This window comes from Centropristis striata, chromosome 7 (assembly GCF_030273125.1).
Source record: "Centropristis striata isolate RG_2023a ecotype Rhode Island chromosome 7, C.striata_1.0, whole genome shotgun sequence".
NCBI classification, from domain to species: Eukaryota; Metazoa; Chordata; class Actinopteri; order Perciformes; family Serranidae; genus Centropristis; species Centropristis striata.
In genome coordinates, this window is record NC_081523.1 from 12,362,798 (window position 1) to 12,378,535 (window position 15,738).

Sequence of the window (15,738 nt, forward strand, 5' to 3'; positions counted from 1 at the left end):
TCTGCTTATCACTCTAATGTTGCAGCTGGTTAAGCTAATTTTGATTTCATTATACTATATACATTTGATGATTTATATTATATCTATCATCACTCTGAATCTGCAAAGTATAGTAGCCTAACTAAACCTACCAAAAATAAATGACCATGGGTGTTTTTGCTGAATTTTAGTGCACCAGAAGTGTAACGTGGGCTATAAGAACATTGAAATACTCCAGTGAAGTGGAAATACCTCAAAGGTGTACTTAAGTATTGTACTTCAGTAGATATAGGCCCATTTGGGCACTTTTTATGACTGGTCTCGTAATATTTTACAGATGAATCACTCACTTTCTGTCACTGGATCACTCCTCCGGCTGGTGCTGGACTGGGAGGCCCCTGGCTCCGCCCATAAATGAGGGCTGGTCCCGGGCATGTTCTGCGCCTGCGCGTTTTTTTTTCTGAAGCAGATTGTTTGGTGCTGTGTTGTTGTTGTTTTTTTTTACCATTTGATACTTAAATATGTGATTGCTTATCGACTTGCATTAACTACTAATGTGCATATTTACTGCAGGGAAACTTTTGCTTTTGTAAAACTAGAATATTTTATCTAAAGACTCTAAAAAACAAAACAAACCCCGATTTCACGATGTTTCAACAGACGATAAAGAACTTCAACATTAATTTTAACGCTTTGGGCGAGAGGAATACTGTCTCCAGTGGCGACTTGCTCACTGGACACCTCTCCTTCGACATCACAAAGGAGACGAAGATCACTTCAATAACGATGGAGCTGAAAGGAGGGGTTAATGTCCAATGGTCCAGCGGAAGCTCGAAGAACCGAAGACATTTCTCGGCAAAAATCGAATACTTTAAATTGAAAAGCGTCATTTTGCAAGAAAACAACGGTATGCGCTCACCGAGGCAGATTGGATGCATTTCAATAAGTCACTAGTTGTTAAATGTCAATCTGTTTGTCTTCCGCTTGCAGCTGTTGGTGAGGGAACAAGACTTCAGCCTGGGACCCATATGTACCCTTTTACATGCCAGTTTCCACGGGGGTGTGTATGAACGCTCTCTATATCCGGGTTGATTGCGTTACGTTTTTTTCTTCAGATGAGTTGTTTTTATGTGCATTCGACTTAAATGTAATCTTAACGTACATACTTAAAGATAGTTCTCTTAAGCATTTAAGATTGTTTTTCATCTATATTTCTGCAAAAAAGAGTATGTTTTCTAGGTTGCATCAGCATCTCCAGTATCCCTTTTTAAAACTATGACTTTGTATCTATATAGGGACTTCCCATCATCCTTCATTGGAGCTAATGGAAGGATAAACTACTCATTGACAGTGAGCATCCACAGATCATGGCGTATGGCCAAGGATTTTGCGGTAGAGTTGAAGTATGTCAACCGCATTGATACCAACCAGCCAGAGCTGCATGTAAGTAATCCATGACCATGTTAACCTACAGGAGCTTAACCTTATTAACCCACATGCTCTTATCACACACTTTATGGTGTGTACAGTTCCTCCTTACTGGGATACTACTAGGCCCCTGGCTTGTTGTGTGGTAATTCAATTGAACACATTAATTCAGGAACGTGTAGGCAGAGGAGAATGCCACCTGAGAGACAAGACACACACGGCAGGCTTATAACAACAGTCTCAGATCAGTTACAACACCACATAGTCATACTACATAGGAGCCCTGAAAGTTTGTCAGAAAGAGCCTCCAAATCTTGTAAAAGATCCATACCCGGTGAAGTTGATTTTCTCAAACTTTAGCAAGACACTTATTTCTCAAGCTTGAACTTGTGGGTGGGGCCGCTTCTTTCTTTCTTTCTTACTTTCTTATTTACCACATCTTCGTAGAAGAGTGGCCAAAGCCAGAGCATTAGGAAACAGGCCTCCGGTGTGAGGCCTTTAAGTGTGCTTCCTCAAATCGAAAATCAAATCAAAATTACTTTATTTATCCCCGAGGGGAAATTCAGTTAGCCTGGTAACTTGTGAAGAATGAGACCGTCTGATGGCTGTAGGAGCGAAGGATCTTTTGTATCTCTCTGTCCTGCAACGGGGAGAGAGGCGCCGTCCACTGCTGTTTTTTTGGTCCATAAAGGTTTTGTGTATCGGATGATCTGGGTTTTTCAAGATGGCCTCGAACATCTTGACAGTGGATCTCACCACTACCTCCTTCTCTTGTTATTCCAAATAGACTGGCTGATAGGACACTAATCCATGTTTAATACCACTTCGCAAAATGCTGACGGGAGACGTTACAATACTAAACTTTAACACGGAATAAAAAACAGCATTTTTAGAACACACACTTGCTAAACAGCCTTTAACATCAGGGGGCTTTCAAAAATGTAGCCTCAAAATAAGTCAAAGTATCTTAAACTAAAATACACTTGCAGCAGTTCTGTTATTGAAGCTCGCCTGCACTGCTTTAGTCATTTGTTGATTGATGGTTTTCACTGTACATGATGGGTGTGTAATCTAAAAAGTACCTGTCAGACAAATGCAAATTTTCACACAGGTACCTTTCTTCAAGACATGTCCTCATGTTGTGGGGCATTATGGTCCCACAATGCAGTGCACAAAGGAAATGAAATTGGGACTTGTAAAAAAAAAAAGTTTACTTCTCAGTGGTATTCTAATGGTGCAGCTTGATTGATTATCCATTATCACACAACTAGTATAGTGCGTGGTATGGAACGGAAGTGTGCATACCTGCATCGCTCAGGTTGATTTGCTTTTCCTTGTCCTTCAATATCTATTTAACGAGATAAGAAATACACAGATTTAAAGATTCATCACGTGCATTATGTCATTTTTCTGCAGGCTCCTCTCTCAGGCATCAACGGTAAGACACTGTGCTGCCTGTGGTGTACCTCTGGTCCTATCTCGATGAAAGTCAGCACAGAGAAAAAAGCCTTCATGCCTGGTACAGCTTCCATCCATCCATCTGTATGATGAAATAACCACAATGGTTTGAACATTTTGCTGAAAATAACCACATCCAAACACGTCTGCTCTTCCTCCAGGTGAAACTGTGAAAATAATCTGTGAGTTTAGTAATGGATCATCTCGAACAGCTACTCCAACGGTGTCATTGCAACAGAAACAGGTTTGCTACACCCACAACCGCGTTTCCCAGAGGTGGTATATCAAAAAGTTGGTGTCAGTGTTTGGACAACCCATCAGTGGTGAAACCTCTGGTGTGCACACTGGGATCGTGATCACTATTCCCTCGGCTACACCGCTCACCATCTCCAACTGCAGCATCATTGACGTCAGTTACTTAATTGAGGTTGGTACAAACGTAATATGTGAAAACCATTGATCACTATTAGAATGTCTAAAAACAAAACAACTACACCGATGTTATACATTTTGTTGAGTTGTGTGCTAACATTATCCCAACAATTTTGCGTCCAACAATTTTCAAACTGAGAGGAATCTGTAATTTTAACCAAGAGCATCTTCTGTGTCTGTCACCTGTTTTGTGGCAACAAATTCCCTTTGTGCTTTCGTCAGTGCTGTGCTTGCAAGAAACTATTATAAATGTATTTTTTTTCCAGTTTTAAGCCACATACAGTTGAAGCCAGAAGTTTACATACACTGTATAAAAAGACACATAACCTATTTTTCTCACTGTCTGACCTTAAATCAGACTAGATTTTTCTTCTTAAGGGCATTAAGGATTATCAAAATTATTTTTATTTGCTAAATGAAGAATAATTAATTTTCTAGATATTGTTATTTTTTTAATTTTTTAAAATTGTTGTCTATTAGTCCATAACTAACCTATCAAAAGCTTCCAAAGCCATGACATCATCTTCAGGGCTTTCCCAAATTGTTTAAAGGCATAGCAATCTTAGTTTACATAAACTTGTGATTGAAGAAAGTGATAAGTGATCTCTCTCTCATTATTCTGTAATTTAGCAAAAAGAAATAATTTTAGTAATTCTAACTGACCTAAAACAGGAAACATTGACTCTGATTTAAGGTCGGACAGTGAGAAAAAAAGGTTATGTGTCTTTTTATACCATTTATTAGATGTCTGGATCTTAAAGAGGAGCAGACCTCTGCAGATAATTCAGCTCCTGGTAAAAAAAAACAACAACCCTGTTATCAGAGACACAGGCAGAGCAAACATTAGCAGCAGGTTAAGCTGCTATATTCAGTGATTTTGCCGGTTTAAATCAGCAGATTTGTTTCTTTTGGAGATCTCTGTGGAAATCCGGCTCCTGGTAAAACCCCCCTGAATGTCTGGATCTTAAGTTATCAGAGAAATAAGCTGAGCAAACGTTAGCAGCACTTTGGCCCCTCTGCTGACTTGTTTAAAAGCATCAGAGAAACACTGATTTTTAAGTTAAAATGGCTTATTCTGTTTTTTACTGGTTTTAATCCGTGGGTTTGTTTGTTTTCGAGAGGAGGAGACCTATGCAAAAATTCAGTTCTTGGTAGAAACCTCCTGAATAATGAACACTGAAGGAATTCTCACCAGGAGAAATTGGCCGGTTCAAACACGTCTAAAAATGAAGTTCGTTAGTATATCTGATTTGGATTTTCATCTGTTCTTCATCAATGTATTTATTCTGTATCTTGTTTTCTTGTGTCTCCTATAGGTGACCCTCCGCGTAAAATATGCCTCTGACCTCACAGTACTTATTCCCATCATCCTGTGTGACACCCCTGTTGACCCTCAGCCGCCAGCTTATATGTGAGTCTACAACATCTACACGATGTTGGGATATTTTTGTTTCACTACATTCGGCCATTTCTCAGTCTGACTTGTTACTATGAGAGATTATTGTACCTGTGGACAACCATTTACGCTCTCATACACACCTACGGCCAATTTGGAGTCACTGCCTTGTGTCTTTTGGACTGTGGGAGGAAGCCAGAGAACCCGGAGAGAACCCACGCTGACACGGGGACAACATGCAAACTTCTTCTTTCTGTGAGGGGAAAATGCTAACCACTAAACCAGTAATTTCAGTGCTGTGAGTGAAAACTGTTGAAACTGCGTTGTAGCATCAAACTGCCTTCAATCAGTGTTCATTAATCTGTTTCAGCGTATGATTGATTTCTAAGCACGGGGAGAAATATATGGAACAGTTTGAATGTTGCTACCACTTGCGCCATACTGGTACTGGTGTTGTAGTTGAATCACAAGGTTGGAGATTTGATTCCTGCTCCTCCTTGTCTCTGTATCAAAGTGTCTATGAGCAAGACACCGTTTTTCTAAATGGAGAATCTGTTACAGTATGTGCCTCTTCAAAGGGATTGTCTCAGGTATTCCAAAAAATATTATGCACAGATTTTGAATATATTATTGGAAGTTTATGTTATGCATATTTTTGTTTTTAATCCCAACGTCCTTAACCCTTTATCAGGCAAAGAACTATATTTGGTAACTTCAGGTAATATTTCGAGAAAAAAGTTGCAAATTTACTAGATTAAAGTGGCAAATCTGCTCGAAAAAAGTCGCGGATTTACAAGAAAAAAGTGGGAAAAAAGCAACTTTTTTCTGCGACTTTTTTTCTTGTAGGTTTGCCACTGTAATCTAATAAATTTGCAACTTTTTTCTCGAAATATTACCTGACTCTAACTACCAAATATAGTTCTTTGCCTGATAAAGGGTTACTAATTAAGTATTTTACTCTAAGTTTGGGCACAGTGAGGGTAAATGTGCTCTTTAATGATGATGATGATGATGATGATGGCAAAGACCTACCATACAAAAGACTGAATGCTCGGCTGACTGATTCAATGTCATTCACCAAATTACTTTCGGCTCCCTTCAGCAGAGAAAACATTGCAAGAACCACGTAAACTAAATTCACTTTTTCTTAGCCTAATTAAGTGTCATTGCGAACACCATCAGCTTAATTTCCTGGAGAGAGCAGTCTCCTCTCTGCAGTTCAGCTGGTAGTCACTCTAGGCCAGGAAGTTAATATTCACTAACTTCAGATGGCTGGCATATGTGGGTTTACATCATCTAATCTTGTTTGGGTTGGTTTAATATATGAAACTTATTTACACTGTTGGAATATAGCTTTTTATCCTGACTGAACTGGTGAGCAAAGCCTCTTTGTTTTCCATTTTTCGTCAAGAGTTTTTATTATGTGTTTTCAGTCATTATATGAAAATTGTATTAAGTATTAGACCACCGGTTTGTGCCACGGCTGTCCCAAATCAACAACATTAGTAATTACCAATGGTTTCTGTAATGGTTAATACACCAATATGTAGAAGCTCTTTAACGAACATGATATTTTTAATGCAAAAATATAATTATTTTTGTTATCCAGGAATTTACAAATTTACTGTTTTACAAACAAACTGTAAAAATAGTAAAGTACATTATTATTTCTTGATTAAGATGTCAAATTATAGTTATTTACTTGTATTCCTGAACAGAAAAAATAGTTTTAGTGATTGAATGTTATGCTTGATTAATTTCTGATCCAGTGAGCTGGCTCAATTTTGGGTCTGAAAAGGTGAATTCAATTCGTTATTTGCCAACAAAATAACAATAATGTTTTAGATTAAAACAAGCTTTGGAAAGATTTCTAAAATATTTGTTTTCTCGTTTTTTATGACAGGTGGTCTAAAATAAATTAAGCACTGTATATATAATTACAAGTTAAAAAAATTATGAGAAAATTAACATTAAAAAGAATAACAATATTAGGGATTTGACATGCCATCATAAATCTTACAATCATCATCCATTTTAGATAATCTAATCATAGACTGTATATAAATAATGGACATAGTCACCGTGACCTCACCCATTAGTTTGTGGACTGCCCATTGGAAGCCTCGAGTTCAACGTTATACTCGTCGCCATCTTGCGTCGCCATCTTGTTTCCGATACGCGGAGCAGACCATAATTGGACTGTGGCGGAGCGCGAGGGATCTGACGACACTGACTACAGCCTCTCTACACCGGCAACCCGACTGAGAGAAGCCGCTGCTAATTCATGTTAGCATTAATTGGAGCATTAACTGGGTTGTTAGTTTTGGCTAGCAAAAAAACAAAAGCAAAATGTATCTTTCTTACCTCAGAAAACTGAGCAGCGACTCCTTGGAGTGTCTGTTAGTCCAACCAAACACTGAACAAGCCATTTTTACTGAACAAAACGTTCAAATAAACTGTCATTAAGTGAAAATACAGTGTGAAATGGTCAAAGTTATGAGACCAAATCGGTAAACGTCCTCTTTTATATCTATATAACTTTATTGACACGTTGCCGTGGATACGTATTGCTCTGCTTCTCTCCTGGTGACGGCTCGCCTTGTCAGTGACCTGTAGCCACGCCCCAAATCATACGATTCTTTATCTTCTATTTTCTTCTAAATGGGGCCAATATTAGAACTATTGACATCAAATTGTCTTGAAGATGATGTTTTACTAGCGATTGATTTCTGAGGTAATAAATCAAGTCAGAAGTTTTCAAATTTTGCACTGAAATGAATGGGCAGATTTTTTTTGCAGCCAAACTTAGCACCCCCTGCTGGAATTTTCGGTAGATTGCAGGCTTAAGGCACTTCCTGGTTGGCCTCCATGTTCAGACACGGAGATTGTCGCCTGAATCTAATACATGGGGGCTATATATGCCCTATTCAAAATCTTATATTGTAAATCTTGAATCTCATGTATTTAGAAGAAGTCTGAGCCGACCTCCAAACTGCATTCCAGTCAGTGATATATTGCGGTCATGCTCCCCGGCCCACTGAACAGAAGAATGTGCATTAGGGGCAGCTCTGAACATAAAGCCAGAAATATTTAACACACTACCCCTTGACAAGGTTGCCTTCATAAAAAGCTGATGCCAAAACAAGCTTGAGGCATGCATAGCTCATTCTTTACATTTCTTATATCTGACAGATTATGTTTAGTTAGGTGAAATGGTTAGCGTAGGGAATAGCTTTAGCTGTTCGTGGGCTTGAACCTCAAGTGCCTCTTGTTTTGTACAATTTACCAGGTGTCAATAACTTTATGCTGCAAATATATCTGTATGTACACACTTCCTGTTTTACAACTGCAGTTGCTTTGACTACTCACTGTGTGTCTGAAAGGCTGGTCTCTGTCAGTCTGAAGTACCATTATTTTAAGCGAACGTGTCACAACTTTTTTGTCAAGTGTCATAATACATTGTCATGTATTCTTCAACATTGTCATACTAGTGCAATAAGATAAGCATGTTTAGATGAATTGGAATTAAAACAAATTATGTGAGTATGTTTTGTGTCAGAATGTTTTTTTTTTGTATGAATCTCTTCATGTCCAATTGTTATCAGACTTTTAAAACATTGATCTTGCTCTTCTGCACCTCTGTTGCAAATATGGTGCAGTGAATCTGCTTTCCTATAGATGACAGCAACGTGCAGGGTTACAGTGTGAGGAGCTTCTACATTTGGAGGCTTGCAACATACCTTTTTCCCCTATTTTTTTTTTTTTTTTTACTGAATGCCTCCAAATTTTCAAATGCGTGATGAGAAGTACTTATCACTACCACACATATACACTGTCACCCATAAAGTTGGAATAAAATGTATATATATTTTTTACCTCTTTCCATGAAATGAGTGTATATCTTCTCTAAAATTTCGTAATCAATCTCTTCCAAACATAACACAATGGAAATTAAACCACAATTACACAGAGGATTGTGTCTGAAAACAAGATTATTCAAACTTTATGGGCATCAGCGTATCACACAGCTGTTCCTGGATGTTACATATCGTCACCCTGTTAAAATAATCGCCTAACCTATTTTTTCAAGTTTTGCAGGAAACACAAACAACAAAGGATGGCTATTGGCTATAGTAATAACACTGTGTAAATTATGTAATTTAAGAGAAATAAATGACTTGAGCATTTTTTTGAACATGCCTTTGTGACTTAAGCAAGCTATGGTAACACTTTATTTTGAAGGTGTCTACATAAGAGTCACACAAGCCTGTCAGAAACATGACATGACAAGTATCATGAGCATTAATGTTACTTCAAAGTGTCATTAATGTTCATGACACATCCCATGTCATGTTTATGACACGCTCATGTCACTCTTATGTAGACACCTTCAAAATAGTGTTAGAATATCTTGCTTAAGTCACAAAGTCATGTTTAAAAAATTGCATAAGTCACATTTTATTTTGACTTAGGCATAATAAATCAGCTTAAGTCACACACTTGACATAGGCCATTATCTTAAAGGGGTAAAATCACATGATCTGATCAACTGAGGATGTCGGCGAAATTTAAACTAAATAAATTTTGACAAAAAATGACATAGCCGATTATTTTAACAGTGTGACGATATGATGAGTTCCACCCCAGCAAATAACAGGTGCCAAGCACATCACTGTCAAAGATAATCAAGTTATTAAATCATATTGGTTGTACAAGGTACGGCAATGGTCTGATATCACCAGGCTGTTACCGGTAGACTAGGACAAGGTGAATTTTAATATCCCAGATAGGAAAATTTGTCTGGTCAGAATGCAGGAGTACACAGAATCATAAAAACAGTTATACTGTAGGTATACAACTAGAATGACTTCCTTCAGATTGTATGTCTCTGTAGACCAGTCAGGTTTGACTTTAGAGCCATGTAAAATAAATGAATATTTGCCAGACTATTGTGATGGTACAGTGAAGTTGACCTTTTTTCAAAATGTCATCACTTTTCAATTTTATCCCATTCAACATTTGTGCTAAACTTGTCATAATTAGTGGTTTTAAGTTTGTGCCAAAAATTAGTTTTGTAAGTTTACAGTGACCTTGACCTTTGACCTCCAAAATCAGCTTATCTCTCTAAGTGTCTTATTAGTGTGTAATGCGTTCGTGACTCTCACACAAACACACACAGCACTTCAAATCACCCTTTCTCTAGCATACATTGATATGTTAAGACAACTAAATACTACAATGTGCACAAACTCTTATTCACTGTTACAATAAGCTAATAAATATAATGAGCCATGCAAGAAACTTTCACAGTAAAGAATTTTTTGATAAGATAAGCGGTAATATATTCAACTGTAATATAAGCTATAAAAAAATTACATTACATTACATGTAATTTAGCTGACGCTTTTGTCCAAAGTGACTTACAATAAGTGCATTCAACCTGAGGGTACTAGACTTAGACCACAGGAATCAAGTAAGTACATAACTTTAAGAGCAAACTGTCATCGCTACAGGAGTGCTATACGTTGAAGAAGAGAAGAAGAGAAAAGAAGAAGAGCATTTTTTAAAATCAGGTTTTAGTCAATACACTGACATGGTTGTGGTTATTTAATCATACTTATTTAAGTATGTTTAAGCAAGTATTTACTTATTATACTTAAATAAAACTTTACTTAATCTAGTAATATTCTTACCAGAATAACTTTTAACCCATAAGAACCAATGGTGACACCTGTGTAACAAACACATTAAATCTCCTATAATCTCCTATATTCAGCTTTATGCTTCCCCTTGACTCATTAAATCCCTAAGTGACACAGCTAATTTCAAAAATTATATTTTTTGTTACGAGGCTAAGAATAAACCCATTTAACAATTCTAATCCGTAAATAGGGAACTGAACAAATTAAAGTCACAATTTTGATATATGTTATGGAGATGCAAACAAAAAGGCAAATGGTTATTTTTTAAAAATGTATTATTGATTTATTCTCATTTTGTTACTTAAAAACAAATCTGAAAACTAATTTATTGTTAAACAGCACTATTAATGTCACAATTTTGATAAACGTGGAGATGCAAAGAAAAAGCCAAATTTGTGTTTCTGTTTTATTTTAAAATAAATATCATAAACATAAATACAATAAACGCCCAATGTAACGTGTATACATCACAGATCTGTGACATTTAGGGGGTAGTATTTTTTTTTTAAACATCATAAATGTGTTCTATGTGGTCCACTTGGTCTATATTGGAATATCCCCCATAATTTTCCTTAAAGGATTACTGGGTCTGGGTTCTTATGGGTTAAGGATGATTTTGTAATTCTTACAGACATCTCTTTAAATAAAATATAGATTTTTGTACATTATGTACAGCTTTAGACACACCAAATGTGCACTGATGCACTTTGCCTCGATTCCATGTCGTCATTATTTCCAGCAGTGTATTTAGCTCACATGATTCCTGTTTATGATGCGTTTACAGGTACCGCTCACAGAAGGAGGAGCCAGCAGCTGTCAACACTTACACACAGTAAGAATAACCTCATTAATTAAATGGTGTTTTGGTTTAACAAATGCATTGATCTATGTAAGAAATATGCAAATTATATTCTACTAACACCAAAAAGTCACATATTCTCAAAGTCATTCATTCTTTGTTTAGCATCTACAAATAAAGCTCTAATCACTAACAAGGGTTTTATTGAAGTAATGTGGTTTAATTATTAACAAACCAGAGTGTGTGCAGGTGCCTTCGGAGACCACCTCACAGCATATAAAGCTCTGTCTCACCTGGCACTAAGTGTTTGCACAGTTCAACATGGCAGATAGTGTTAAGAGCCTTTCAGTGGGATATAATCCCATGAACGGAAGGGATTTCTTCACCAGTGGTGAGTTTATCACAGGACAAATTTCATTAGAACTGTCATCAAAATGCAAAATAAAGGCACTCTGTGTGAAGCTGAAGGGAAAAGCAGAAGTCAAATGGACTGAATATTACGGAAAGGTATCCGTTACGTACTATAGCAAAGACAAGTACTTCAGTATCAAGCAAGACATCATTCAGGACGGCGAGGGTAAGTGATATATATTTATGTCATTTAATTTAGAACAATCACTTTTATCCATTGTATTTTTTATTTTGTGTGGCTGACTCTAAAAAAACATATGTTGCATTTGTTAATTTCCCATGTGATGTATCTTATTATCTGATTATTATCTTGATCTTTGTATTATTATTCCAATTTACAACACTACGCCTTCACTCAGTTTGAAAAAAAAAAGAAGCTGTATTTTGGGATTAAAAGGGTAAAATTGTTCTAATCCAGAATAATAGCCGCAATAACTTTGGCTATTCATAGTGGACATCCATAGGGACAAGAGCAGTCTGAGAGTTAGAAATGTATTCTTTGATTATTGAACTTTGCTATAATTAAACAATAAACTTTTTTTTGCCTTTCAGGTAGTAATGTTGAAAAGGGCTCCCATGTCTACCCATTCACCTTTCACATCCCTGCAGGGTGAGTTTTCTCTATTTATTTATTTATCTATCTATTTGCCTAAGCAACCGTTTCAATATGTTGTTGTTTTTTTACACATGAACACATGGAAGTTTAAATTCCACTTAACATGAATAATGTAGTCCATCTTGAGTCTTTATGAGTATTAACCTTAGATAATAACTTCATAACTTTATTTTTCATAATTATCTTTACAATGCTGACTTTCTATAAGAATCATGTGCAATAATTCAGTTTGTCACACTGTTGTTACACATATTTGTACATATCTCTATTCACTTCGAATGTATTCTATATTTCTATTTGTACATATATTTACTTAAGGCATTTGTATTTTATATTGTTGTTAGTGTGGCGTGCTTTTTTTCAACCTTTATTTTATATACATAATTACTTTCTATTCTATTCTTAACTTTTAAAAATGTTATTTTAAACTGTAGCAAAGCAATTTCCCCCAAGAGGTCAACAAAATATTTCTGATTCTGGTTAATCTAAATAGTTCTATACTGTAGGAGTATTACTGGCACTTTGTACATAGTGTTCTCTTGTCTTGCAGAAACCTACCATCGTCCTTCCAACGCCAATGTGGAAAGATCCGCTACTCATTGGAGGCCGTTTTGAGCAGGTCGATGAGAGTAGCCACCAAAGCTAAGGCCATATTTACTCTCACCCACAAAGCAGACCTCAACAGTGATCCACTGCTGAGGGTAACAACACATCCTCACAAATGCTTGTTCAGTGTGTTTCTTTGACTGCTGCAGTGATGAGAAGTAACACTGTCTCTGTCTAATTTGTCATTTCCTGTCAGACTCCGCAGCAAAGTATCCTTGATAAAAAAATGAACGTCTTTTCGTCGGGGACAGTTGGCATGGATGTGAATATTCAGCGAACAGGCTTCTACCAAGGTAACCTCAGACAATGTTTGAGCTAAAATAATCAAACTATTTATTCACTCCATGTGGGTTGCTGTAAAAACTCTTCACACACGCAACAATATAATGTCGCATATGTGTAGCTCAAAGTCTGTATGCTCATGCAACTTTTTTATGGTCGAAAGATAAGACAACACATGTAGCAATGGTCACGTATGTTCCCTATAGGTTGGAGATTGTTCCTTAAAAATAAAATAATTGCTAGAAATTCATCTTAAAGGTGCAGTATGAGATTCTGGAGAAAGATATCAGTGAATACTGAAGTACCGTCATGGTACTCCAACCTATGTGACGATCTGGGAATGAGATTTAAGAATCTAACGAAAGTTTGTGACCAGGCAGACATTTTTTTTCTGCTTGAAGTTATTCTTATTTATTGCTAATAAGTGTATTTTTCCAAAGTCAAAGGCAAATCTCTATGTGACTGGACAATTAATAATCTATTCTTTAATTTATCACATGTCTGCACCTTATGCAGCTTCATTTTTGTAATGTAAAAATTCTATATGCAGAATTAAATTACTGGTGTTTAACACTCACTAGTGCAGTGCCCATAGGAAGTATGTATTCTTTAGCATGCTATTCGTGAGATAGCACATTACGCAGTATGCTGCACTAAAAGTACATTAACATGAACCCAATTGGCTGATATACTATATTGCATGTAAGTATCTCATATCAAATGATTATGGGCATTACGCTAAGCAACATGAATGTCATACCTGAATTACATAGTGATGCAACATAAGAAGTAAATAAAGCTAAATCTTCGCTTAGCATGCTAATTGCGAATAACAGAATTTGCACATTACATGCAGACCACTACAACGTCTGCAACTCCATAAAACACTTAAGTTTCATAAGGTAGGCACACCCATCCAGCACATACACATTGAACATTGATATTTGCTGGAAACTATTCAAATTATTGGAAAATCGAACCTTGTAGCGCACTTTAAAACCGAAAAATAGATAGGCTAAATAGACTTAGATGAGATGAGTCAGGCATGGAAATCCAGAGTGAATTGGGTTACTGACCAGGTGTAGGCCTATCACACAATGGGGCTGAGCTCCCCTAGTGATATTTTGAAAAATTAATTCAAAAATCTTCAAAATCGAGGATGCACACCTTCGAGCCATGTGCAAGCCACATACAAAATCTTAGGTCAGTCTGACTAACGGTCAGTGAGATATGCCCTAGACACACACACACACACACACACACACACACACACACACACGCTTCTTGCTTTTATAGACAGATGTATAGGTGAGTGACACTTCTATTTAAGAGAATGCGTATTACAGCAACAAGCATTGTGTTTTTGTTCTGTTTCGCAGGGGAAGGCATCAAGGTTGTGGCTTCCATCCAGAACAGATCCTCTCGTGACATTAGGCCCAAATACTGTCTGTATCTGAAGCACAGTTACTTTGCAAAGAAGAAGAGGAAAGTCAAAACCAAAGAGATCCTGAAAGAGGTGGGTGACGTTATCCCACCTTCTGCAGGTCAGACTGTCACCAGGATCATCACCATCCCTCCCGACACGTGTGCCTCCATCCTAAACTGCAACATCATCAAAGTGGAGTACAGGCTCAGGGTGTGTATCTCTATTCTCAGAAACATGTCTGTAGGTCTTTATGTCCGTATGATTGTTACGATAAATCCTGACCATTTGTCCTCCACAGGTCTCTCTGGATGTCAAGTATGCTTTAGACCCCACTATCAAGTTCCCCATCGTCATCCTGCCAGCTTTACAGGAACCTATTGAAGGGGAGCATCCGCCTGCTTCTCCTAGCTTCTCCGGCTTCACTAACCCTTACTATCCAGGCAACTAGCAAGAATGCTGACACTGTGAAGACTTGACTGTTCAAAAAATATGAACACAAAAATGAATGTGATTATGAAGGGAGTTCTTCAACTCCTGTATCACTGGCATGATTTCATTGCCAGTAAATGACTTCCCTCTATACTGGTGATACTGAAATATTGTAAATGATGTCATAAAGAATACAACTGTGCTTCTATCTGTTCCTTCTTTTAAATAAACAATAGAACAATAAATACATAAAGTCTCTTATTACAGAGACCAGAGTACCACATAGAAAAAAATGTAACTTTCATTTCTTCCATGTTCATTTTAGAGTTAAAGCTACACAACCACATAATGACTAAAAAATGTCCTATTAATGGTGTATCACAATCATTTTGGATCACTGTTGTTGCCATAGTTTTTGCTTTGATTATGCCTTATATGCTTATTTTTCTTTCTTTCTTTCTGTATTTTTGTATAATTTAGATTTTTTATTTATTTAATGTGTTATCTAGTCAATTATTTGTTTGTTATTTGAATTCTATCCTTTTTTTCTATTCTTGTGTTCTGTTATAGATGGACATTATCCTATGTTGTTACTCTTTATTCCATAGAGTGCTGCCATTGTAATATGTACATTGTCAGTCCTTGTAAAACCCAATAAAAATACTGGAGAAGAAATTTCATGACCAATACTTTCTAAATAAGGAATTTTACTTTTTGGCCACCATGGTAGTCAAAAGAAAGAAAATCTGAAAAATAGGATCTTAAATATGAAAA

At 36.7% G+C, this 15,738-nt stretch overlaps 2 protein-coding genes across 2 annotated transcripts; both read left to right on the plus strand.

Moving 5' to 3' along the window:
• The first annotated feature begins 413 nt into the window (after positions 1 to 413).
• On the plus strand, positions 414 to 5,132 carry LOC131974313 (arrestin domain-containing protein 3-like). Its single transcript, XM_059336571.1, has 6 exons — positions 414 to 886; positions 970 to 1,039; positions 1,275 to 1,422; positions 2,824 to 2,926; positions 3,027 to 3,292; positions 4,614 to 5,132. The coding sequence occupies exons 1-6, from the start codon at positions 628 to 630 to the stop codon at positions 4,710 to 4,712; spliced, it is 945 nt and encodes a 314-aa protein (XP_059192554.1). The 5' UTR covers positions 414 to 627; the 3' UTR covers positions 4,713 to 5,132.
• Positions 5,133 to 11,486: 6,354 nt separating this feature from the next.
• LOC131974314 (arrestin domain-containing protein 3-like) lies at positions 11,487 to 15,633 on the plus strand. The gene is made up of 6 exons (XM_059336573.1): positions 11,487 to 11,775; positions 12,162 to 12,215; positions 12,772 to 12,922; positions 13,024 to 13,120; positions 14,489 to 14,745; positions 14,834 to 15,633. Exons 1-6 carry the CDS (start codon positions 11,516 to 11,518, stop codon positions 14,981 to 14,983), a joined length of 969 nt encoding a protein of 322 aa, XP_059192556.1. The 5' UTR covers positions 11,487 to 11,515; the 3' UTR covers positions 14,984 to 15,633.
• The last annotated feature ends 105 nt before the right edge of the window (positions 15,634 to 15,738 follow it).

Excerpts from the sequence above, each read along its gene's own strand:
- LOC131974313 (XM_059336571.1), top strand. The coding sequence starts at position 628 with ATGTTTCAACAGACGATAAAGAACTTCAACATTAATTTTAACGCTTTG. Across the intron at positions 887-969 it reads CATTTTGCAAGAAAACAACG|CTGTTGGTGAGGGAACAAGA; the intron begins GTATGCGCTCAC and ends TTCCGCTTGCAG. Across the intron at positions 2,927-3,026 it reads GAAAAAAGCCTTCATGCCTG|GTGAAACTGTGAAAATAATC; the intron begins GTACAGCTTCCA and ends CTCTTCCTCCAG.
- LOC131974314 (XM_059336573.1), top strand. The coding sequence starts at position 11,516 with ATGGCAGATAGTGTTAAGAGCCTTTCAGTGGGATATAATCCCATGAAC. Across the intron at positions 12,923-13,023 it reads ACAGTGATCCACTGCTGAGG|ACTCCGCAGCAAAGTATCCT; the intron begins GTAACAACACAT and ends ATTTCCTGTCAG. Across the intron at positions 14,746-14,833 it reads AAGTGGAGTACAGGCTCAGG|GTCTCTCTGGATGTCAAGTA; the intron begins GTGTGTATCTCT and ends TGTCCTCCACAG.